Source organism: Miscanthus floridulus, chromosome 8, assembly GCF_019320115.1.
Source record: "Miscanthus floridulus cultivar M001 chromosome 8, ASM1932011v1, whole genome shotgun sequence".
NCBI classification, from domain to species: domain Eukaryota; kingdom Viridiplantae; phylum Streptophyta; class Magnoliopsida; order Poales; family Poaceae; genus Miscanthus; species Miscanthus floridulus.
In genome coordinates, this window is record NC_089587.1 from 148,325,678 (window position 1) to 148,350,451 (window position 24,774).

At 46.9% G+C, this 24,774-nt stretch overlaps 1 protein-coding gene across 2 annotated transcripts; it reads right to left on the minus strand.

The window, feature by feature from the left end:
- Positions 1 to 21,816: 21,816 nt before the first annotated feature.
- LOC136477344 (uncharacterized) lies at positions 21,817 to 23,087 on the minus strand. 2 transcript variants are annotated; one of them, XM_066475470.1, is made up of 3 exons: positions 22,936 to 22,965; positions 22,685 to 22,775; positions 21,817 to 22,560 (listed from the first exon to the last, which is right to left on the minus strand). In XM_066475470.1, the coding sequence occupies exon 3, from the start codon at positions 22,533 to 22,535 to the stop codon at positions 22,179 to 22,181; it is 357 nt and encodes a 118-aa protein (XP_066331567.1). In that variant the 5' UTR covers positions 22,536 to 22,560; positions 22,685 to 22,775; positions 22,936 to 22,965; the 3' UTR covers positions 21,817 to 22,178. The 2 variants fall into 2 exon arrangements, with proteins under 2 accessions (XP_066331567.1, XP_066331566.1); XM_066475469.1 differs by lacking the exon at positions 22,685 to 22,775 and having other exon boundaries at positions 22,936 to 23,087.
- Between the last annotated feature and the right edge of the window lie 1,687 nt (positions 23,088 to 24,774).

Consider the following 24,774-nt stretch of genomic DNA (forward strand, 5'->3'; position numbering starts at 1 on the left):
CGACCAGATCACCGACCAGCCTCCATCGGCCATCAACATGCTCCACGTCGACTGATGCTCTGGAGCGTCCCTTCAGACCATCCTAGAGGAGAATCTAGACTTCGAGTCCTAGGGCTCTATGGAGACCATTGTTGAAACAACCACCGAGCTACTTCTTCCCCCTTCGTTCCATGGCAATGCAATCTTCAATGTTAGCATCAATAGGCCCCCTCAGAACGACAAAACTGAGGAGGAATGCGCTGCTTGTGAGAACTAGAATGTCAACCGCGCACAACGCCATGCAAATGAGATGACCCTTACGATGGTCGAGCAACAGCTTGACTCATAAGGAAGGCCACTTCAGCGCAACCTCGATGATGAGTTTCTCCACGTTGATGGCCACGACGTCTACAAGACTCTAAGTGTCAATCTGGCCGTGGCCACCAATGAGCTCGCCTAGCTCCCGCAGACACCAGAAGTCGTCAAGGTTGCCGCAATGCTTAAAGTGGCGCATTGTCAGGTCAATGAGATCCGCTAGGATCAAAGACCTTCTTACTCTACAACCTTGATTCGCCGATCAGTCGCCACAAGATCCGTTCACCGCCCAAGTCGCTTCACCGACTAGTGCCGTGACGACAGGCAACCCCTCCGGGATAGAGCTAGGGGCAACCACATTGAACACCACCGTCAACCCGACCAGGAGGTCGACCAGAACTTCCAAGTGCACCTCAACAATCTCCAAGATGCATGATGACATATCGACGAACACCGCTTTGGTCGCCATGAAGAAGTATGCCACCGCTAGGAGTACGATCAAGAGTATGGTAACCTAGACTTAGCTCTTGAGCCGCTCACCAATAGCAATGCTACAAATGATGGCGTCGACAACCCTAAGGGGCCCCTAGCATTCACAACGTCGCTCTGAACACTTCAGTGGCCCTATGGTTTCAAAATCACTGGGGTCGAGCCCTATGAAGGAAGCATGAACCTGACCTAGTGGCTATAGGCTTACGCCACTACTGTCCACATCGCTGGAGGAGACACCAGTGTCATGGTGAACTATCTTCCCATCATGCTCACATCGGCCGCCATGAGCTAGTTTACAAGCCTTGCCCTAGACTCCATCGGATCCTAGGAAGAACTGAAAAAAGTCTTCACCGACAATTACATGGCTACGTGTACTCGGCCGGGCACCAAGCATGATATGAACCGCATCAACTAGAAGTCGTCCAAGCTCCTCCATAGCTACATCTAATGCTTTTCCAAGATGAGGAACTCTATTCCCAACATCATAGAAGCTGAGGTCATCACCGCCTTTATCCGAGGACTCCACCACTGCAAGCTTCACTCCAAGTTCAACCGCAAGCCACCAATAGGGATTGGCGAGATGATCACGACCACCAACCAGTACGCTGACGTCGAGGAAGCCAAGGTGCACTTCAATAAGGATGCAGGTACTCATTGCCCAACATGCCACTATGACGACCGCCCTGATGATCGACGCCACAACGACCGCCGATACGACGACCGTAGTTACCATCGTGACAGCGGCCGTGATCAGCCTGAAGGACACAAGTTTGGCCAAAATCGCCACCGCTGGCTAGACCACATCGTCGCCGTCGTCAATGAACCTCGGGCCAAATGGAACTATGATGAGCAATACAAGAAGATCCTCGATGGCCCGTGCCCTCTCCACAAGAACACCAAGCATAAGATGAAGAACTGCCTCGGCTAGGCTAAGGAGTTCCAGGACAAAAAACTAGACGACGACACCAATGACAGAGCCGGAGGCCACCGACCACCTAGGGGCAATAACAATGCCTTCCAGGACCACACCAAGGTGGTCGCCACCATCTTTGAGGGCCTCACCTCCACCGACAGCAGAAGAGAATGGAAGCTCGCTGCATGGTGGGTTCTCACCGTCACTATGGAAGATGCCACCACCAACCCCAGCTATCACCCATGGTCTGAGGTCCCCATCACCTTCAGCAAGGCTGACCAGTGGGTAGACTTTCCCTACATAGGGCATTTTCCCCTCGTCCTCGACGCAACTGTCCAGAAGGTGCTTTTTAGAAAAGTGCTCGTCGACGGTGGGAGCGCTCTGAATCTCCTCTTCGCCAGAGACCTAAAGGAGCTGGGCCTCGGGTTAATAGATCTCACACCCTCCGACTCCTCCTTTTGGGGTGTGGTACCTGGTAGGCCTCCAACCACTTGGAGAGATCTCCCTACTAGTACAGTTCGTCATGACAAGCAACTACCGCGTTGAGCACATCAACTTCTACGTCGCTGACTTCAACACCGCCTACCACGCCATACTTGGTCGACCAGTTCTGGCCAAGTTCATGGCTATACCGCACTATGCGTATCTGGTGCTAAAGATGCCCTCGCCTACAGGAGTCCTGGCCCTATGGGCCAACCTCTCCATCTCCTACGCCTATGAGACAGAGAGTCTCACCCTCGCCGAAGCCACTGACCTCTCCATCCAGATGGCTATCATGGTCAACAAAGCCAAGACAGTGCCCGTCGACGACATGGAGATCCTAGAGCTTGAGCCTCCTCACACATCTGCCAAGTCCAAGGAAATCAAGGAGGTCGGCCTCGACCTCGATGACCCCTCCAAGACCGTGAAGATTGGGGCTCACCTTGACCCCAATTAGGAAGGCATGCTCGTCTCCTTCCTATGTGCCAATGCCAACATGATTACTTGGAAACCTATAGACATGTCGGGGGTACCATGGGAGAAATTGAGCACTCCTTGAATGTCTCACCGACCGCCAAACCGATCAAGTAGAAACTCCACCGATTCACGCCATACAAGAAGGAGGCTATTAGGGTAGAAATAAAATGGCTTTTAGCTACCGGATTCATAAAAGAAGTGTATCATCCTGAGTGGTTAGCAAACCCTGTTCTCGTTTAAAAAAAGAATAAAGAATGAAGAATGTGCGTTGATTACACTGATCTTAACAAACACTGCCCTAAAGACCCCTTCGGTCTGCCTCGGATAGATGAGGTTGTAGACTCCACCGCTGACTGCGAACTGCTCTTCTTCCTTGACTGTTACTCCGGCTATCACTAGATCTCCCTCAAGGAAAAAGACCAGATTAAGACATCGTTCGTCACGCCCTTCGGTGCGTACTGCTACACCACCATGTCATTTGGACTCAAGAATGCTAGGGCGACTTATCAAAGGGCTATCCAGATGTGCCTCGATCAATAGATCGGCCACAACATCAAAGCTTACATCGATGATGTGGTCGTCAAGTCCAAGACCGCCGATGATCTTATCGCCGACCTCAAAGAAACGTTCGCCAACCTTAAAAGGTACCGATGGAAGCTGAACCCTTCAAAGTATATCTTTGGAGTTCCATCCGGTATACTCCAGGGCTACATTGTCAGCGCATGAGGCATTGAGTCCAATCCTAACAAGGTCTCCGACATCACCAACATGAAACGACCAACATGCGTCAAGGACATACAGAAGCTTATAGGCTGCATGGCTGCTTTAAGCCGCTTCATATCGCGCCTCGGCGAAAAAGGGCTACCGTTCTTCAAACTCCTCAAGGCCTCCAAGTGCTTTTCCTGGTCAAAAGAGGTAGACATAGCCTTTGAGCAGCTTAAGTTGTTCCTAACAAAGCCTTCGATCATGACGGCGCCATGACCAGACAAAACTCTCCTGATCTATATCTCCGCTACTTCTCGCGTCATCAGCATAGCCATTGTGGTCAAACATGAGGAGACTGGGCATGCCTATAAGGTGCAACATCTGGTATATTTCATCAACGAAGTTCTTATTGAGCCCAAGACTTGTTATCCTTAGGTCTAGAAGCTGTTATACGCCATTCTGATTACGTCGCGCAAGCTCCACCACTACTTCGAGTATTACAAGATCGCTGTGGTCACCGAGTTCCCTCTAGGGGAAATCCTCTACAACAAAGGGGCCAACGGCCATATTGTCAAGTGGGCTATTGAGCTCGGCACTTACTCCATTGAATTTAGAAGCAGGCCTACCATCAAGTCTCAGGCGCTTGCTAATTTTGTTGCTGAGTGGACCGAGATCCAAGAGCCCATGACAACCACCTGCCCTAAGCACTAGGTGATGTACTTCGACGGTGCCCTTAACATCAGTGCTGCTGGTGTGGGTATTTTGTTCATTACGCCGACCAAGGACAAGCTTTGATACGTTCTCGGGATACACTTTCTGACCTCCAACAATGCCGCCGAATATGAAGCATTTCTCCACAAACTCTGTATAGCTATTGAGCTCGGCGTCAAATGCCTCATAGTATATGGGGACTCCGTGCTGGTCATCAACTAGCTCAACAAAGATTGGTCCTGCTCCAGTGAGAAGATGGATGCATATTGCACCGAAATCAGGAAGCTTGGAGGAAAGTTCTACGGTATCGAGTATCACCACGTGGTACGCGATCAAAATCAGCTCGCCGATCACCTATCTAAGCTAGGCTCCTCTCATGCCACAATTCTGCTAGGGGTTTTCATTCAAGATCTTCTAGCGCCATCTATTAAGGAAGATAAGGAAATTCAAGAAGTTCCTCCCGCCAAGCAGTTGGTACTTATGGTACCTTCACCGGTCGCCGATTGGAGGGAACAATTCATCAAGTACCTCTCCAGCGCCAAAGTACCCGTCGATAAGACTGAAACTGAATGCCTAATCCATCAAAGCAAGTATTACATGCTGGTGGATGACAACTTGATGAGGAAAAGTGCCAAGGAAGGGATACTACAAAAATGCATCACCCAAGAAGACAGAGTGAAGCTACTTCTCAAAATTCACTCTGGTTCCTGTGGCAACCACACGGCCTTGAGAACACTGGTCGGCAAAGCTTTCCAAGCTAGTTTTTACTGGCCCATGGCCATCTTCGATGCAGAAGACCTCGTCAGACATTGTGAAGGATGCCAATTTTTTGCTAAGTAGATACACGTGCTGGCACAAGAGCTACAGACCATCCCAGCTTCCTAGCCCTTTGCATGTTGGGGACTGGATATGATTGGGCCTTTCAAGCCAGCACCAGGTGGTTTCTGGTACGTATACATCTCCATTAACAAGTTCTCCAAGTGGATCAAGTATAAACCGCTTGTCTCGGCTACTGCAAAGAAAGCAGTCGAGCTCTTTGAAGATATCATCCACAGATTTAGTCTCCCAAACAACATCATCACTAACCTCAGAACTATGTTTACTGGCCATCACTTTTGGGACTTCTACAAAGACCAGTGCATCTCCATCAAATACGTCTCTGTTGCCCACCCTAGAGCCAACGGCCAGGTCAAACGGGTGAACGACATGATCCTTGATGCCCTCAAAAAGAGGCTATATTAGAAAGAAGAAAAGCATCAGGGCAGATGGCACTTGGAGCTACCAGTTGTAGTGTGGGGACTGTGCACTCAAGCTAGTCGCAGCACCGGTGTGTATCCATATTTCATAGTTTATGGCTTAGAAGCCATACTACCAGCGGATATTGCCTTCTGAGCACCTAGGGTGGAAAATTATAATGAAGAGCAAGCTACAATTGTTCGATCAAAGGACATCGATAGGGTCGAGGAAGAACGCCTAATCACCTGCGTCCGCACAGCCAAATATCTAGAAGGCTTGTAGAGGTACTACAACTACAACATCAAAGGTCATTTATTTGCTATCGGCGACCTCGTTCTTCATAGAAAACAAAAAACTTAAGGGATGCACAAGCTCTCCTCCCCATGGGAAGGACCTTACATCATCAAAGAGGTTACTCGACCAGGGTCCTATCACCTATGTGACTTAGATGGAATTGATGTCCCTAATTCATGGCACATCGAGCACCTTATACGTTTCTATCCTTGAAACGCTCTAGATATGTACTCTCCATTTCATGATGAATAAAGTTTTGGTCTCCGTTATTTCTCCATTATGGTTTAATCTCCACTTACGGTTGCTGAACTTTCAGCTACTCCATGACGAACTCTAATACAAAATCATCATAACTATGCCGCCCACATTTCTCCAAATCTCCAATGTATTCGCCGAACGGTTTTTCTCCAAATCGCCGACCACGTTTCTCCAAATCTCCAACATTTTTGCCGAACACGTTTTCTCCAAAACGTTGAACAAGTTTTCTCCCAATCGCCGACATATATCTCCAAACATGTTTTCTCCAAATCGCCAACGTATATCGCCAAACACGTTTTCTCCAAATCATTGAACACGTTTTCTCCAAATCGCCAATGTATTTCGCCAAACATGTTTCTCCAAATCGCTGAAGACTTTTCTCCAAATCTCCAAGATATTTCACCGATCAGCGAGCAGCATACATTCTGCTCTATTCTCTATGGAAAAGACCTAGTCTCTAACCTCTCCCTACACGTGCCATGGGCTCTGCGCTCTACGTTATGGGTGGTCATCTGTGGTTCCTTAGTCACGCCTATTCATCCTACATGTGCACGGGCTCCGCGCTCGATGTTATGGACTATGGGCTAGCCAAGGCCAAGAGCTCAGTAAAGAACTAACTTCTCGGATGCCACTTATACTATGTTTATCTCCAAATTATTTTGCCAACCGCTGAGCAGCACACATTCTGCTCTGTGCTCTACGGAGAATACCTAGTCTCTGATCTCTCCCTACATGTGCTACGGGCTCCACACTTTGCGTTATGGGTGGTCGGCTACGGTTCCTTGGTGACGCCAGTTCCTCCTACATGTCCATAGGCTCCGTGCTTGACGTTATGGACTATGGGCTAGCTGAGGCCAAAGAGTTCAGTAACGAACTAACTGCTCGGCTGCTACTTATACTACGTATAATTGCATTGGGTTGTTACTACAACAAATTTTCACCACAAATATGAACAAGTCACACAAACATGCACTTCATAACCTTTATACAAATACATAAATGTTTTCTGCGCTCTCGCACACTCTAACTACCTTCTCCAGATGTTACAGATAATTTTATCTGAGCAGATCACCGAGCTCCATCATCACCGTCCGTCTCACCAAACAGGTCTATATCGTTGGCTAACTTTTTTGCCGTGTCCTCCACCTCATCCTCTAGCTATTGGGTCTCCGCCTCGCCCAGTCCTTTGAGGAATCTGGCCCCTATCACCTGAAGGTCAATGGCTAGGTAGTGGGACCAAACCACCATAAGGGCGTGAGTAGTGGCGGTAATAATGGCATCATGGTTGAAGCTCTTGAAGTTCTCCCACGCTGCCTTGCACCTCTAGATGATGGTGTTTGAATGTTGTGGCCTGTCGTTGGGCTAAGGAGCCGCCTCTAGGTTGATGCAGTCAAGCACCGATTTAACTCCGGCGACTACGATGTTGATCTTGTCCCTTTGGGTCCTGGCCTCCTATACCAGCACATCAAACTGTGCCTTGACATTATGACAATAGCCTGCAAGCATTACAAGGTTCCATCAAACAAGAAAACCACCTTAGCAGTAACTCTGACCAGGAAGTATTCACCTTTCAGCTCTTGGGCCAGTTTGTCTGCTCGCTCTGACTCCTTCGCCTTCTCCTCTCAGAGTTGTTTGAGGGCCTAGTGTAGCTAGCCGAGCTCCACGTCTTGCTCTACAATCACAATAGTCATCACCAAAGATATAGCTATTCAGCAATACAAAGCACATTCGCCTATACGACATACCTTTCTTCTGCTTAGAGACTTTCCGTAGCTGCTCCAACTACTTAGAAACACCCATCAGTTGCTCGGAGATAGTTGCCAGTTGCTCGGACTTGCTCCATAGCTGCTCGGACATGGTCGCCAGCTGCTCAGATAAGATGCCCTTATGGTATTCTAGGTCCCGTGCGTTAGACTCTGCAAGGTCTTGCTCGTGTTGGGCCTTCTGGATGTTTCTCTCTATGAGGTTCATCACCGCCATGAGTTTTTCATTCTCCTCAGCGAGGGGCTCCATCCTCTTTATTAGCTGGTGCCGCTGCTCGGCAGTCTGAGTTATCCCCTGCAAATGCACAATGATAATGATGAACTTCGATCTCCAATGTCAAAGACAAGCACTCATGATGCAGTACTGACCTCGATTTGTTTCATCACCCCACCAAGGGCAGACTTCAATCTCATCTCCCTAGTGGTGTCCTCCTCCTCGACAACCACCACCTTATCACTGCGCTTCTGGAGGATTTGGATAGATTGAGGTCGAGGTTCACCACGCTCGATCTCTTCCACCTCGTCATCCTCCGATGCAGCTAGAGGCACCACCTAGGGGCTCGGTGGCTGCACCTGGGGGCTCAGTAGCCATATAACGTGTCTGACCACACCTTCCGATGCCTCAAGCAGCGCCGTTCGCTCCTCCGGCACCATAGGCCCCTCCATTTTGAACACCCATGCAGCATCGGTGGCTCTAGCATCTGCTCCTATAGATCCAGCGGTTTCCATAGTTGCCCCAGGCACCATCGCCGACTCATCTGCTATCGGTGCCAACTGATCGCCGCAACCAAGTTCACCAATAGCGGCAGCTGACTCCTCCATAGACCGTCGAGCACCTGGGGACTCCGAAATGGGGTCTACCACCACCTCCTCTATTTTGGGACCAGCCTTCATTTGCTCGATAGTCTAGACAGGTGGGGTTGGATCCTTTGCATGTTTTGCACTGCATCAGTTCAGCTCATCAATCACCAAAAAAGCTAAGGAATGATGCCAAAGTGACTCCAAGACAAGGATACTTATCGTTTGGTCTACTAGTACAATTTCTTGAACCGGCGGTGCCTGCCCAAACCTCTAGACACGACCTTGGGGTCGACGCCTACATCCTGGGGTGGAGGTCCTGCCTCTTCCACCGTAAGCCTCTGCTCTGCCCACCACTCTAGGACTTCCTCTGCTTGCTACTCGGGGACTCCCGTCACCTACTGCTCGGGGGCTCCCATCGCCTGCTGCATGGGGACTTCCCTCGCTCGCTGCTCGGGGACTTCTTTGCCTCTCTTCGCTTGTTCCTCCACATGCGTCCTGTGCGAAGGTGCTTCAGTGCTCGGTGGAGGAGCCACCGGACTTTCGTCGTCATCTGACCACTCAAACACCATGGTCTTTCACGTTTGAGTGGTCTGGTCACCACCAAGCGAGATGCCACCCAGTTTGAGGGGAGCGGCGGCCGTCATCTTCCTCCTCTTCTGGGCTGGCTTGTCTGCCGCTGCCCTCTTCCCCTGGATTTTCTTCGACACTAGGGATGAACTCTCCAATGAGATGCTAACTACTCCCTCCTTAGGCTGTGGTGGGGGCCAGGCATCTACTCCCTTCGGCCATTCGCTCCTCGGCACGCCCCAGAAGTACACCACCCTATCCTATGAATGGATCTTCGCATAAGTGAATCAGTCCAATGCTCAGAAATGACAAAAGGTAAAAAGCATCAGGAACATACAATTGAGATATTTACCTAAGGAGGCAGATTCTTGCAATTAAAGAGCTTCCTATACCCTGACATGCTTAATAAGGCAAATGGAGCGAATAGCTCTACAGCCCGCTCTTCCACAACGTCCCTCGACAGCATCTCCGGCCTCTCCCGGGTACCGTCGGTCTCCCCCTTGAATTCAAAGGTGGGGGTAGGCTCTCTCCTTATAGGGCTGAATGCGGTGCACTATAAAGCTCGCCACCACCAATCCACCATTTGTTTTCACACCCTTTATTAAGCTAAGGAGCTCCCTCACTTGCTCCATATCAGCGCTGCTTGGCATCTCCGACCAGCTCTTCTAGCTCTCCGGGATGTGGTTGGTGTCTCAATGGATGGCCGGGTGGCTCTGCCTCATGTAAAACCACCCAACATTCCACCCCTTTAGTGATGTGTTTAGCGGCACAGTAAGGTACTCCCCCACTATTCCATCGTGTAGCTAAAGGTACACTCCACCAACCACCTTGGAACCACTGTCGCCTCTCTTCTTCAACCAGAACAGGTGACGAAAGAGGTTGAAGTGGGGAAGGATTCTGAGATATGCCTCACAGAAATGGATGAAGATAGAGATGTGTAAAATGGTATTTGGGTGGAGATTGCATAGACTAACCACCCAAAGCTCCAACAAATCCCTCAGGAATGGATGAATAGGAAATCCCAACCCATGCCAAAAATAATCCTCAAATACCACCACTTCATTGGTATGAGGCGTTGGGAAGGGCTCACCGAGGGCTGGCCACCATCCGGTGGTAGCACGGTCAGGAAGAACACCAGCTTCCACCAATCTGTTGAGCTCTGTTTCTCCCGTTCGTGATGGCACCCACTCTTCGTCATGCCGGGCTTCGGCACTCGCCTTCTTGGGGCTCGTCTTCTTTGATTTGGCAACTCCCTTCTTTGGTGCCATCTCTCAGATCTGATTAGGGTTTGGCGGCGGAAGCAAGTGTGGATGCGAATCTGGAAATGTGAGGGCTAAGGAGGAAGATGAAATGGCAAAGTGGCAAAGGTGGGAACGCGGGATGCGGCAGTGTAGTTATAAAGCACTTTCCCCACCCTTTTGCGTTCAAGGGTTTTTGGGGAACCATTTCAGTGATTTATGCCACCCTGAATTCTTCGCAATAGCAAGGTGGTCCGTTACCTAGGCTTTTTCGTGACCACGGCCCGTATCGCTGATTTATCTTTGCAATTTGTTATAGCCCGCTAAATTTTTGCTGACTTCTCCACCAATCGTTATGGCTCAGTAATTACTACTGTATAGCCATTACTCTAGTATTTTCTCCATGTTTGGTTTTCTCCAAGACTTCCTCTTGTGGCTCGGGGATTGCGTCAGCATTACGTCTTGGTTCCTCTCCGCATAGGGGATTGTACTTCAGTTGACTGTTGTTTCTGACCCTAGCACCATGTGACTACGTCACCTACTATCAGGCTCGGGGACTAAGTGGGCACACTTCACTTTGCGGTGAATGTGCTTTTCAGGGCTACGCCCAGGGACTGGCTGCCTACTTGGTTGGTCTTCTATTTTTTCTACTTTGGACCTTGGCACCACATGACTACGTTATCTACTGTTAGGCTCGGGGACTAAGTGGGCATACTTCACCTCGCGGTGAATGTGTTTGTTTTATTCTAGAAGACTCCATGCCTCTTGAAGCTAAAGAAGACTATCTCCTTTTCTCATGGTCGGACTCTAAGTGGGCACACTTGGTCAACTACGAATAAATTTTTGATTCTGAACTTAAGATCCTTACACCCTTATGGTAAGTCGTACTTAGGTTACGCTACTCGGCTATAGTTCATGCTACTCGGTGATGGTACATACTGCTCAACAACAGATCACAACTGCTTGGCAACTCATCATGGTGGTCAAACCATGAGTTTGGCTGCTCGGCTTTGTTCACACCAGCTCAGACAAGCTCAAGACGGCATTGCACAATGGGTATAAGGCGCTTAGGGACTAGCTGTGGGGGGTATGACTCTGGATACCCATGGTAGACCACATGGGCTGCACCCCCAGGGGCAGCCCAGCCCATAAGACGAGGCCTTACAGGGCACGACTCTGCTCGGCGCCTCTCGCAAGACACTAGGAAGATATCCTGAAGATACTACGAGATCTGTTAGGATACGTATGATCCTAAGATTCCTGTAATATGTTATTACTTTCTGATTATCTCTCAGATCTAACTGACTTGTAACCCTGCCCCTAGACTATATAAGGCGGGTAGGGACCCCTCCAAAGTCATGCAATATCATACGATAGCTAATACAAACCAACAAACCACAGGAGTAGGGTATTACATCATACTGACGGCCTGAACCTGTCTAACTTGTGTGTCTCTATTACCTTCTTGTTCTTGATCACATGCTTCTCTGTCGATCCATCTACCTTCGTGGGATACCCCTTGGAGGACTACCGATGATATTCTATCGACATATACCATCATGGGTCCATGAGTTCTATGCTACACTTTGGATTGACCTAGGCCACATGTTTATTCACTTTGCATTCAGAGGCCATGATTACAGGCTAATGAGCTTTAGGGTCTGAGAGATCCTCAGGTTACAAGAGTCACCCATCCACATTCACAAGGTTTGCTATGGACACACAGAGCCTCCTAGATGCCCTCACGGTAGTCTTGTGCCTCCCATAGATCTCATCCGACCTTGCTTTACAGAGCCATTTGGTGAGGGGTCGAGCAGGAAATCTAGAGATCTTACTCCTATAGCTAGACTGCTTGATGCTATCATGTGGAGGACCCTACTACCGAGGATGGGATATCACGAGGGATTGACTCGCATTCAGTTATGGCTACTGAATGCTCTGATGCAGCAGACAGTGTTTGATGTATGGGATGTCTTTCTTTCTAAGATGGAGGATACACTTGCAGAGGGATTCAGAGGTCACAGGCAGCTGTTGTATGCTCACTGGATCACTTTTCTGATTCATAGGACAGTCATAGTGAGGCCTCCTAAGATGTTGGCAGAGTATTCTGGTGCTACTATAGAGTTTCCAGCATATAACATGATTCAAATGCTCTACCATAGTGCAGCGAGGACACCTAGCCAGCCATGCTGTCGTTCAGAGGTGCTAGAGACTATAGCCTAATAGGATGAGACTATTAGGGGCATTGCAACGACAGAGGAGGAGGAGCTAGATGCTCAGCATGAGGGTATGGTTGAGAGTGACCCCAGTGACAGCTCAGATGATGACTACCAGGATATCCCTCAGAAGCCTCATCGATGACATGACAGTGAGGCCAGTGGCTCCAGCTTAGCTCCACCAGCATCATAGACAGACCCTGCTCTACTTGCTATTCTTGAGCGAAAGAGGCAGGATCAGGCTCGCTAGGCCTAGGAGATAGCAGCTGCTCTAGCATAGGTTCAGGCTAGACAGGATGAGTTCCAGCGATAGCAGTAGGCTATCCAGCAGTAGCAGGCCATGCAACAGCAGCAGTTACTTGGTTTTCTGCAGCATGTTGTTACTGCTATTGGGGCTCCACCGCCACAGCTTACACCTCAACTTGGCTAGCCTGCCACCACTTCATAGACTCCAGTTGTACAGCCCAGTGGGCTTTAGAGTCAGGGACAGCCAACGACATAATTTCCTTCATTGACAGAGTAGGTGTCCTAGTGGTTTGCTTTGCCTTTGATAGCCTAGGGTCTTTCCTTCACACCTCTACATATGGGCTTCACACCAGCTCAGAATTCGTCGCTGCTTGTGATAGACACCCCAGTCTCTAGGAGCATTGGTGTAACATTTAGTGAGTTGATAGGGTAGCCTACACTGCCAGAGCTACATGTCCCTAGTCTTTCCATAGTTGCTCCTATTACTGGGACTACAGAGACGCTCCCATCATTAGTTCCATCATCAGAGCCACCTGCTACAGTCATACCTATAGAGTCACAGGCCGCACCAGTCCCAGATCTAACCTAGACCGCTTCAGCGTCACTTTCAGCGATAGAGGGTCTAACTGCTTAGAGCTCGGGATCAGATGATGATGTTATCCAGTTTTAGATCGCTCATCGCACTTTAGCACCCGACTCATCCGCTGCTGCCCCATCGACCGACCCTTAGGTTTTGGTGTTTGATGCCAAAGGGGGAGAGGGATCGAGTATGATTAGACTTAGGGGGAGCGATATATCTAGGGGGAGCTTATCTATTACATTTGGCTTTTTATGTGTGATACATTTTTATGCATTCTTGTTTACTTTCATGCATCGAACTATATACGTGTGATCATGATATTTATGTGATAGTGATATATATGTGACATGTCTGCTCTCTACTTTGATCTTTATATATGTCATGTCACTTGGTTATGCTCATTTGCTTTGCTTCCGCGTTTTACTCTGATGCAAATAAGCTTTATTTCTTGTACTCATGCTTATTTCATATCTATTGAGTACACCATGTTGGCTTGGGTCATATAAGCTTGCCTAACTCTTTTGTTCTTATTGTCAAAAGCTTATATGAACCAAGCATGTTGAAAACCTCATCTCTTTTACATACTCGAGGTTGTATTGTCATCAATCACCAAAAAGGGAGAGATTGAAAGCATCTAGGCCCCTAGTTGGGTTTCGGTGATTAATGACAATACGTGATTGCTATGACTAACGTGTGTTTTGTAGAGGCAATTAAGTTAGGTCATGGTAATGGCAATTGATTGGGTAATCATGGTTGTCATGCCCCTACGATGGAAATCGTTTTGGTTTTTAAAGGATGGATGACAAGGTTAAGGATGGACTAGTTCTAAGTGTCGTTTGGTGTTGAAGAGACACTTAGAGTAGTTTAGGACTTGGTTTTTCCTTTGGCCGTACTATTAAGGAGGGTATGGATGGGTAGCTTGACCTAGGTGAGTCTAGTGGGTTAGGTGTGGTGCACACTTGTCAAATCTAGCACTAGGTAGCTCTGAAGTAGCCCTTAGATCAATTGGAGCGAACTTCATTCATATATGATTACGAGTTGAAAGTGAATGGAGGGTCAAATATTGACCAGATGCTGGTTCCGTTGTGACCGGACGCTAGCATAGAGTCCGATCAGTTTATTTGATCAAGGTGAAGTCGTCTGGTTGCGACTAGACACTGAGAGAAGAGTGATCGGACGCTGGGTGCTAGAGTCCGGTCAACATCAATAAGCTTCTAGAGAGCAATTTTTGTGACCGAACGTGTCCGGTCAGTGCTGATCGGACGCTGATCGGAGTTCGGTCACAACTTAACTACTCGATGGCGGGGAGAACTAACCGAAGCATCCGGTCACCTTGACCGAAGCGTCTGGTCACCCCGCAAAGGCACATAACGGTTCGTTTTGAATGAGGGGTTATAAATACTTCCTTTATTCACTCAAGGGGATACTCTTGCCCATTTCAATAGCTGAGAAACACCCTTGAGAGTGCCAAGGAGAGCAAGAGCCTAGTGAGGTGATTGAGATTTGAGAATCCAAGATTAAGGCCTCATTAGTGAAAAGAGAGTAGCAAGTGTGCATTCACCCTTCTCATTAGGCTTGTTGTGGTCAAGTGAGAGTTCTTGCTTGTTACTCTTGGTGATCGACATCACCTAGATGGCTTGGTTGTGATTGGGAGTTTGGTGATCATCCGGCGGAGCTTGTGAATGACCCAACTCAAGTTGTGAGCGGTTGTGGGTGATTCATCGCAACGGAGTGTCAAAGAATCAACCCGTAGAGAGCACTTGATCCTTGCGCGGATGAAAGGGGAGCTACACCCTTGCGCGGGTGCTCCACGAGGACTAGTGGAGAGTGGCAACTCTCTGATACCTCAGCAAAACATCGCCGCATTCCTCCTTCTCTCTTTACTTTAAGCATTTACTTTGAGCAATTCAATTTGTGTCTTTACATTTATCGAATTGCCATGCTAGAGTAGGATTGGAACTTAGGGTGCTAAACTTTTGTGCGGTAGAACATTAGAAACACATTCTAGGCATAAGGGGTGAAGTGGGCTAAGTGTAGGGTTTAATTATTGCAAAGAATTTTAGAATTAGCCTAATTCAACCCCCCCCCCCTCTTAGGCATCTTGATCCTTTCACAACAGTCACCTCTATTTGCAAGGCTAACTGAAGGTCAAGCTCCAGAAGTGAACTATACCATTAATGGCCATGATTATACAATGGGTTATTATCTTGTAGATGGCATATACCCTTCGTGGGCCACATTCATAAAGACCATACCTGAGCCACAAGGTAATAAGAAGAAATATTTTGTCATAGCCCAGGAAGCTTGTAGGAAGGATGTCGAATGAGCTTTTGGAGTTCTCTCATTTTGCTATCGTTCGGGGGCCAGCTCTTTTTTGGGATGATGATACGCTTAGCCTAATCATGAAGGCTTGTGTCATTATGCACAACATGATAATTGAGGATGAGCGTGATGAAGAAGATGATTTCAATTATGATGTGGTGGGAGAAAATGTAAAAATTTCCCATGACTCTACACCTAAACTTGAGGAGTTTATTTAGAATTACAAGAATATTAAGGATCAAGAAATTCATTTGCGGCTTAAAGATGATCTAGTTGAGCACCTTTGGCAAAATCATCCAGACCTATATAAACAAATATAATTGTTTTCTATATATGGTTTTACTTTACTATTTTCTAGAATAATTTTAGTTACTAAATTATTGTGGCCATAACTTATAAGCTTGAATCTATTTCATATTTGGATGATATATATTCTTGGGAATATTTAAGATTCACATAAGCCTGAATCATATATATTTTTGCACATAGTTCTGAAACTTACACATGTATGTTGATAGAAACCACATAGTTCTGACACTTACACATGTATGCTGATAGAAACCGCATAGTTTGGACACCTACAACTATATGCTATACAATGCAAGGTTTGATTCGAACATGAAAAGGAATTGAATTTAAGATTTTTTGGTACTACGGTGATGGCTCATGATCTTAGACCGATAGCGCATGTAGTACTGCTTCTGATCATCAGGCAGCGCACTAAGGTCCATTGTCATAATCCTCTCTTCCTCCTTGTTCTTCAACTCTACCTCCTGTGCCTTCAATTCTAACTCCTTCTTCAAGTCAAGATTTAATTTCTCAATCGCAACCCGCTCTTGTTCAAGTGCAAAAGCTTGTTTGAACCTTTCATCTTTCTTTAGCTCCTTGTCAGTATCAAATTATTTCTTCTTCGCCCATAAGTTCTCTAACGCTTCTGTACAACCTTTTTTGCCACTTTGATATATTGCTGCTTTGGCCTTCTTGTGTCCTATTGGTCTCGACGATGTATTCTCCTCTAGAGCAGCAACTTCACGTCCTTCTGTAGTAGAGATCCAAGGTGTGCCATATTCGAATTGGAGGTTTTCTTTTGCTTCTTATTAGATGACTTTGTAGCAGCCATTCGTCTAGTTTAGCCATCCATACTGCTTGTCCTCTCAACTGTTTCCACCAATTCTCAAATGAAAATGATCTTTTTGGGGGGTCTTCAGACTTGTATGATTTATGTGTTTGATTTGCTCTTGTGATTGGATCCAAGCTCACATTCAGCCACGTAGAAACCAAAATCTCATCTTCCTTCTCATTGAAATTCTTTGATCTCTTGTAATTTGGTCTTGCAGAGGAGGCTTCTGGATTCACTACCACTTTCTATGATTGTTGCTCATTACAAGGGGTGCTAAAATCATCAAAATCCACTAGATGAGTGTCTTCAGTCATGTTGGTATAATAATTTCCGTTTGCCGCCATAGATCCTGTTAAAAAAATTAAAAACACCAACCTTATATAGAGAATTAGATATATTACTTTTACATCTGCACTTAAGCCAACTTGGTTCATAGAATATCACACACACACACACACATCTACACGGGCAGGCATCAAGCAAGCAGCCAGAGAGGGAGACGAACAGGGATAGGACAGACAATGATGACGGTGGCTGAGAAGGCAGTAGTAGGACCATCAGCAGCATCAGAGAAAGCAGTAGTAGTACGAGCAGCAGCACCAGAGTAACTACATTCATATCTCCATTCTTAATGCAAACAACATAATCATCAGGCTGGTATATCAAAATGCCTACCCCATAATGAAACCAAAACATTGAACTACTTCCCTCCAAAATGAATAGAAACTCAGAATTTTTTCAAGGTACTAAGCGTTGGCATTTCTTCAAGTGGAGTGCACTCATGCTTTCAAAAATAATATTCCTTTAGCACAAAATGCAATTGTACTATGGGGACACTTGCCATTGCCCTCTTAGCCAGGATGGACAAAGCAAATAATGATGGACTGATATTAGGTACATGATAGACAACAATTGACAAGCCAGCTTCAAAAATAACAGAAACCCAAACATTATCACAACAGAAGAGACAACTTGCAAGAAAATAAGTTAAACCATGATCATAGGTAACTGAATTGTACTATCAGATACTATGTAAACTATAGTGCCACTGATATGCTGATACCCAAACACACATTCAGTTACTGAAAAGTTTAGGGTTTTCTACAGAAACACTTGTAGAAGACATATTAGACTTATCAGAATATCACCCATTGCAAAGATAAAATTCCTAAACCACATGTTGTACATATAACAAGACAGGATCCTCAGTAACACTTGGAGCAATTAGAAGATCTTTCTGAAGCCACGTGTGTAGATTATGTTGGCATCAAGTAAACCACATTTGAGATATTTTCAGAAACCACATCGAAAATGCATGTAGATGAACAAGCATCTGGTGCAATCCATTATTTCAATCAGAATGGATTAGATTCTTACCACTGCAAAACATGTCAACATCGTCCACATCTTCCAAGGCCTCAGAGGTGTCGTTAGGGAAGGAAAACACCATTCGAGCCTGGGGATCTGAAGCATCGCCGGCATATGTCGCAGGCCAAGGAAGACCGCAGCTGCGATGCGCCGCAATAGCCATCACGGGCTAGACCTCGACGTCGCTGTTCGCTCCAGTTGTGGGTGCTATCGGTCGGATCGATGTCGTTGCAACCAAATTCTGGCAGAAATTGACCGCCTCTGGCCTGGGGGTTGTGACCACCAGCCGACGGGGCCACAACCTGCTTTTGTACACCATCACGCACAGCATGCCCTGGGGCGGCGGCTGTAGGTCATGGCGGCCGCATCTGAAGGTGCTCACAGCCAAATTGCAGGACGCGCAACACCTCTCTATGCCGATGCTAGGACAGAGGGCGTGAAAACTGCTAGAAGAATGGTGTGGATAGGAGGAGGAGTGCGGTAATTCTCTACCATAATGGGGCACGAACGCGGGAAGAGAAGCACGGGGGGAGATTGGGAGCGCGCCGTCGATTTGCACATATGAGGGCGCGGGCTGAATTTTTCAGAGCGAGCAAATCTTGGGAAGGTTTGGGGAGCTGTTGGAGCGGTGGGTTTTCTCCTAAGCACGCAAAATTCAGTTTTGGGGGTATTATTAGCCTTCTCTTGGAGATGCTCTAAGTAGCACCCCTTCTGTCCTAAATATAATACAATTCTCGCTTCCAATGAAACAATCAATCTTAAGTTTGACCAAATATAAAAAGGATAATAATATTCATAACGAGTAAAAATATCATTAATAGCTAAACTTAAGAAAGTTTGAATTCAATTTTAGGATCACTTTTTTTGCGAATTAGATTACAGTTATTTTAGGACGGAGGTAATATTTTACTAGAAAAAGTTCACTTTACCTCCTTAAAGTATCATTGTATTATGAATTTCTTCCTTGAACTCCAAACCCAGACATCACACTCCTTAAACTCTCAAAACCATTCAAATACCCTTTGTCCTTGGTTGAAATGGTTTTGAAGGTTGTTTTGTCTCTTTTTGTTAGTTAAAAAACAATATATAATAAGGTTTTTGAGCCACATAAGATGTCTTTAAGCTTCTAAAAAATCCAAAAAACTATAAATCCATAAAACATCCCAATCGATGTCTAAACATGTTTTAAAAACTTTTCACAACAAAAATACGAGATGCGACCAGCATAGATGCAACATACATCAATGTGGAATGAATTGATGCTATGCATTAGCTCCGGCTGCTTCTTACACTTTTTTTGCTATGGAAAACTTTCAAAACATGTTTAGACATCAATTAGAATATTTTAGGAATTTTTATATATATTTTCCTATTTCCTTAGAGCAAAATATATCTTTTGGAAGCTCTTAGATATATTTTCATGAGCTCTAAATGTTTTATTTGGATTCTTTATATCCAATCTATATCTAAGATTTTTCCCTAGGATTTTTCGTAGCTTAGGGACATTTTCTATGGTTTAAAAACCCTATAATGTATTAACATAGTTATTTATAATAACTAAAAAAAGTCAGGACCTTCTTCAAAACCACTTCAAACCAGGGGAGGGAGTTAATTTGAACAGTTTTGAGAGTTCAGGGGGTGTGATGTCTAGTTTTAAAGTTCAACGAAAAAAATCAAATTACAACAATAGTTAAAATTAAAGGTTTTCCTATTTCATTTCTACCGGCCTAGGAGGAAAATAGAGAGTGCCACTTCCAGTGCGCGTTGGGCCTTGAGGCCGGCGCCTCTCGGTCTCGGCCTACCGTGGGGAACCGCTCACTCGTGACTCGTGGGCTTGTGGCGTCCTCCGGCCCGCGCCTCTGTGCCACCGCCACCGCAGCACAGGAAGCAGATGACTCGAGTCCCCCCCACCTCCAACCAGTTTTCGTCAGACTTGAAACCGAACGATGCCCCCAACGGGTCGCCGCGAACGCGAACGACCGCTTTTTATCAAGTGACAAGGAATTGCCGTCGTCCCCGTCCAGCAGCTGACATCAATAGTGGACTGCTGTAAATAAATAAACGATAGAGAATCTCTCGTGCATCCGCCGGAATCAATCATCGCCGCCGGTTTGTTTAGCAGCAGCTACGTACAGCCTGACCCAGAGCTGCGCAGATCATAGCATTATTAGCATCATCACCCATCATCATCAACAGGCAGCAACTACAGCTTGTCAGTGTGGAGGCCAAAGAAAGAGGAAGGCCGGTCGACGTCCATCTCCTGCCGGCACCGAGTACATAGCACATGATCGCGATGGAGACCTGGCGGTGGGTGGGCACGGCACTGATTGCAGAGCAGTACTGTAGGAGTATCTGTATCTCGTAGGCAGACGTCTGTTCGGCTTGTATTAAAGCTGGTGATAAGTCGACTGAAGCTATTTTATTGTGAGAAAAAAACATTATAGATTTTAACTGATAAGTTAGTCGATAAGTTAAGACGAACATGCCAGTGTAGATGCAATGCACTCTCAACTGGAGGCTGGAGCAGGAGGGCAATTTTTCTTTTGGTGCCACAAGCGATGCATCACTGATCAGAAAATTCTGAATCTTACTTGCGTGTTCTGTCAGTCAGAGATACTGTGTTCGTGTGTGCGTGTGCCCCAGTAGATCTAATAAAAGGGCAACACCGATAAAAGACAAAGGGAGAGGTCCGGTACCAATCGCCATCCTAACCCTATCTTAATCCGTCAAGGTCAAGCTAGTACTAGTAAAATCGAAACGGAATATATGTTGAAAATTGTCCTAGCAACCAGCGAAAGCCACATCACGTCGTCATCTTCGCCTTGAAGACTTCAGCTGTTGTACCTTCCTCCTCACCTCAAGAACCCTAGAACATGGACGATCCCAAACTGCCACCGATGAAGATCTTCCTTTTATGTACGCTACCAACTCTTTACCAAAAGCTATAGCAAGGTACCGTTTAGTTCTCTCCTAAAATGTCAAATTTTTTAAGATTCTCCGTCACATCGAATCTTTAGACACATACATGAAGTATTAAATATAAATAAAAAATAAAACTAATTACACAGTTTAGACGAAATCCACGAGATGAATCTTTTAAGCCTAATTAGACTATGATTAGACACTAATTACTAAATAACAACAAAAATTACTACAGTATCATTTTGCCAAAAATTCCGGCATCTAAACCGGCCCTAAGTGACAACTGAAGTCTTCCGAAACAAGACTGAAAACAAGAGACTGCCCAATCGACGCACACAGACGAGACCATCACATCACACAAGGAAATCTAGAAAGGATCTCGTCTCAGAGATGGCATTCCAGTGATTTCAAAACAAGGGTGATGATACTTCAATCAGCCTGGTTGCTTATTGGTTTCGGCCAAAATTTATCAGTCATGATATAACATTTTTCACTCACAATAAATTAGCACCGATCAGATTTTATCAACCCAAAAATCAATCAGCAAACAGGTTGAATACTCCATCCATTCTAAATTATAAGTCATTTTAGGAATCTTGATGAGTCAACGCATAAAGTTTGATCAAAATTATAAAAAGAATTATAGAGATTTATGACATCAAATAGGTACAGTATAAAAATATATTTAATAAAGAAACCTAATGATACTTACTTAATATCATAAATGTTATTATTTTATTATATAAATTTGAAACCTTGAAATGATTTTAAGAGTTTTGGAATGACTTATAATTTAGGACGAAGAGAGGAGTAAATAGAAGTAGAATGGTAAAGAGAGGCAATTAATTTACATAGGCATCCATTTTCATCGTCTCCCACTCAAATAGGATCCAGTCCAGAGGAGCAGCAGTAGCAGGGACAGGGAGCAGCCGGGGAGTCTCATCTTAGCAACGAAAGGAGGGGGGGTGAGGCGGCTGGCAATCAGAAATTCAGAAGCACGAAAGGAGGGAATAGGAATCCCACACCGAAACGAGCAGGGGAAAAAGAGGCAAAAGCCAAGAGGGGGAAAAAAATCCGATAACGCGGATCACAACAAGGGGAATACTAATAGGCTCCCTTCTTCTGACACGACAAGTATCCCTGCGCCTCGCCCGTCATGGTCTCGGCGGCGTCACTCACTGGGCCTCGACGGTGCGGGAGGAGGCGGAGGACGGGGCGCCCTGCGCCGGCGCGGCGGAGGACGCGCCGCCGGCGGGGGAGACCGGCGGGGACGGGTGCGCGTGGCCCTGGGAGTTGGTGCGGTGGAGCCGGCACTTGAACGACCCGGCGTGGGTCGGGGGCGCGCACACGCACTTGCCCCCGCCGCCGTGGCTGTGGCTCCCGGAGGACGCGGAGGAGAAGCTGCGGCGCATGTTGCGCGGCGACAACGCCGCCGCCGCGCCCGTCGGGGTGGTGCCGGTGCTGTGGCTGTGGCCGTGGGGGCCGTGGAACCTGCCCTCCTCGCCCGTCGTGTCCACGTAGTTGGACGCCATCGATCGGTTTTGGTTCCTCTCTGATCTGCAGATGCCAAGAGATAGGCCATCAGTCAGCGAGCAACATCCACACACAAGGCAAACCGCAATAATAAATGCGAAAAAAAATTACTAAATAGAAATCCAGAAACAGCACAGGGAAAATTAACTGCGTTCGTAAATCCCACGCAGAGGAAAGGATGTTACTGTATCCTCCGTTACGAGTTTACGACCAAACGAACCCAGGCAGCACACTGTATCCTGCGTTCGGTCAGTGACGTTCCAGTTCTTACAGTGGAACAAGATTCACTTTCAGGATTAAGATAATAAGCAAGATTTCTAAGCAACTCATCAGGAGTACCCCTATCGTAGTAGATAAGATTAAGCGAGGAAAGGAGAAAGAGGAGGATGGAGAGGCTACCTACGGACGAAGACGACGACGGCGGCGGCGGCGTAAGAAGACGGCACCAATTTCACAGAGCGGCAAACTGCAGTACCCAGGCCTTGGCGCCCATTTTATAGCCGGCGAGAGGCCAGCGGTGCCCGCGGGCAGGCCGGGTAGGGGCTGCCCGGGAATCCCTCCGCCAACCCAACTCGCGGGCCCCACGACACAAGCCATCGGCGCGGCCCTTGAACCCCCGCTGGGCTGGGCGATGCGCTCCCCATCCGGTGTAACCGCTGCCCACGACCCGGGCCCCGGATCGCGTCGTTTGCGCGGCAACGGATTTGGATCCATTCGGGCCCGGCGGAGAGGACACGCTCCTGGCCTGCTGCTACCTGGGCACTGCCTAGTTTGACACGCGTACGTACGTGACTACTCGTATATGTTTATTCTACTGCTATACTGCTCAACCACCGAATCTGTACAAAGATTAAACAAGACCCATGTGAATTTAGGAACGGTTATCCTAGCGTCCGGATGCGCCCGTCCCCACAACCCAAATAGAAATCGAATAAAATTGAATGGAATTGCGTTCACCGCGCCCTTGTCCTTCATTTCTGTCCCTGTTTCCTACAGCCGTGCACCATATTCCAAGAGCACGAAACACTTCAAGTGCAATATCGTAAATATATGTAAAAACTATATAGTGCAATATTGAAATATAAATACTGCAACATCACAAAATCATGTAGTGAAACGTCGAAAACTATGTGCTGCAACATCAAAAAATATATGTTACAACATAAAAAATTTTGTGATGCAACATCGAAAATTATGTACTGCAACATCTCAAACAGTCGTCCTGTTTGCTTGGCTTATAAGCCGTACTTTTTCAGCCAACGAATAATATTTTTCTCTCACAACAAATCAGCCAACAATGCTTTCAGCCATGGCTTATCAGCCAAGCGAACAAGACAAGTAGTACTACAACATCGCAAAAAATCAACTGTGAAACATAGAAATGGAAACATTCGAAAATCATCTGTTGCAACAACCCAAAAATCCCATTGCAACATTCGAAAATCATATATTGCGGCATCCAAAAAAATCCATTGCAACACGGAGTAACAACAAGGACGTACAAACAACAAGGGGATGGGTTCGAGGTGCAAACTGCTCCATTCCTGATCCATCACCTTCGAGCTCGCTGGAGGGAGGAGGAAATAGGACAACAGAGCTCGCTGGAACCCTATCCACTGTCGCGTCTCTCAGATCCGGAGGACGAGGACGAGGAGGAGGGCTCAGATCCAAAGACGGGCCGGCCTACCTCATCGGAGCCGCCACCGTCATCCTTGTCTCCAGTAGGGGGAGCGGAAGCTGGGTCGCTGGGAGTGCAAGGTCTCATTGAGGTCGCGGAGGGGGTGGGAGGGAGGGAGCACGAGTGGGGCGGAAGCGATCTGGCGCGCGGGCGCGGCGTCTGTCCCGAGAGCGGCCCGGAGGGCGGACGGAGCGGCCGCAAGTGGGCGCGGGGGAGTGGAGGGGTCACGGGATGGGATAAGGAGTGGGTGTGCGGGATTGGTGCGTCCGGACGCCCGTATATCATTATCGATTTAAGAAATATATGAATGATCACAGGAGGGACAACCTGCAATGCTAAAAATTTAGAATTGAACAATGTTAAATTTAGAATAGATCACTACCAAACACACCATGTTCAAAAGCGCATTGCACAAAGACATTTACAACGAGATGGAATCGATATGCCTGTAGAATCATGACAGGCCAATAATAGCAAAGAGAAGAATTGGTTATATAATCAGTGACAGATCTAGCGATAGGAAGGGTGGGGCTCGAGCGTCCCTACTATCACTGGTACCG

Coding starts and splice junctions, on each gene's coding strand:
- LOC136477344 (XM_066475469.1), bottom strand. CDS start 22,535: ATGGCGTCCAACTACGTGGACACGACGGGCGAGGAGGGCAGGTTCCAC.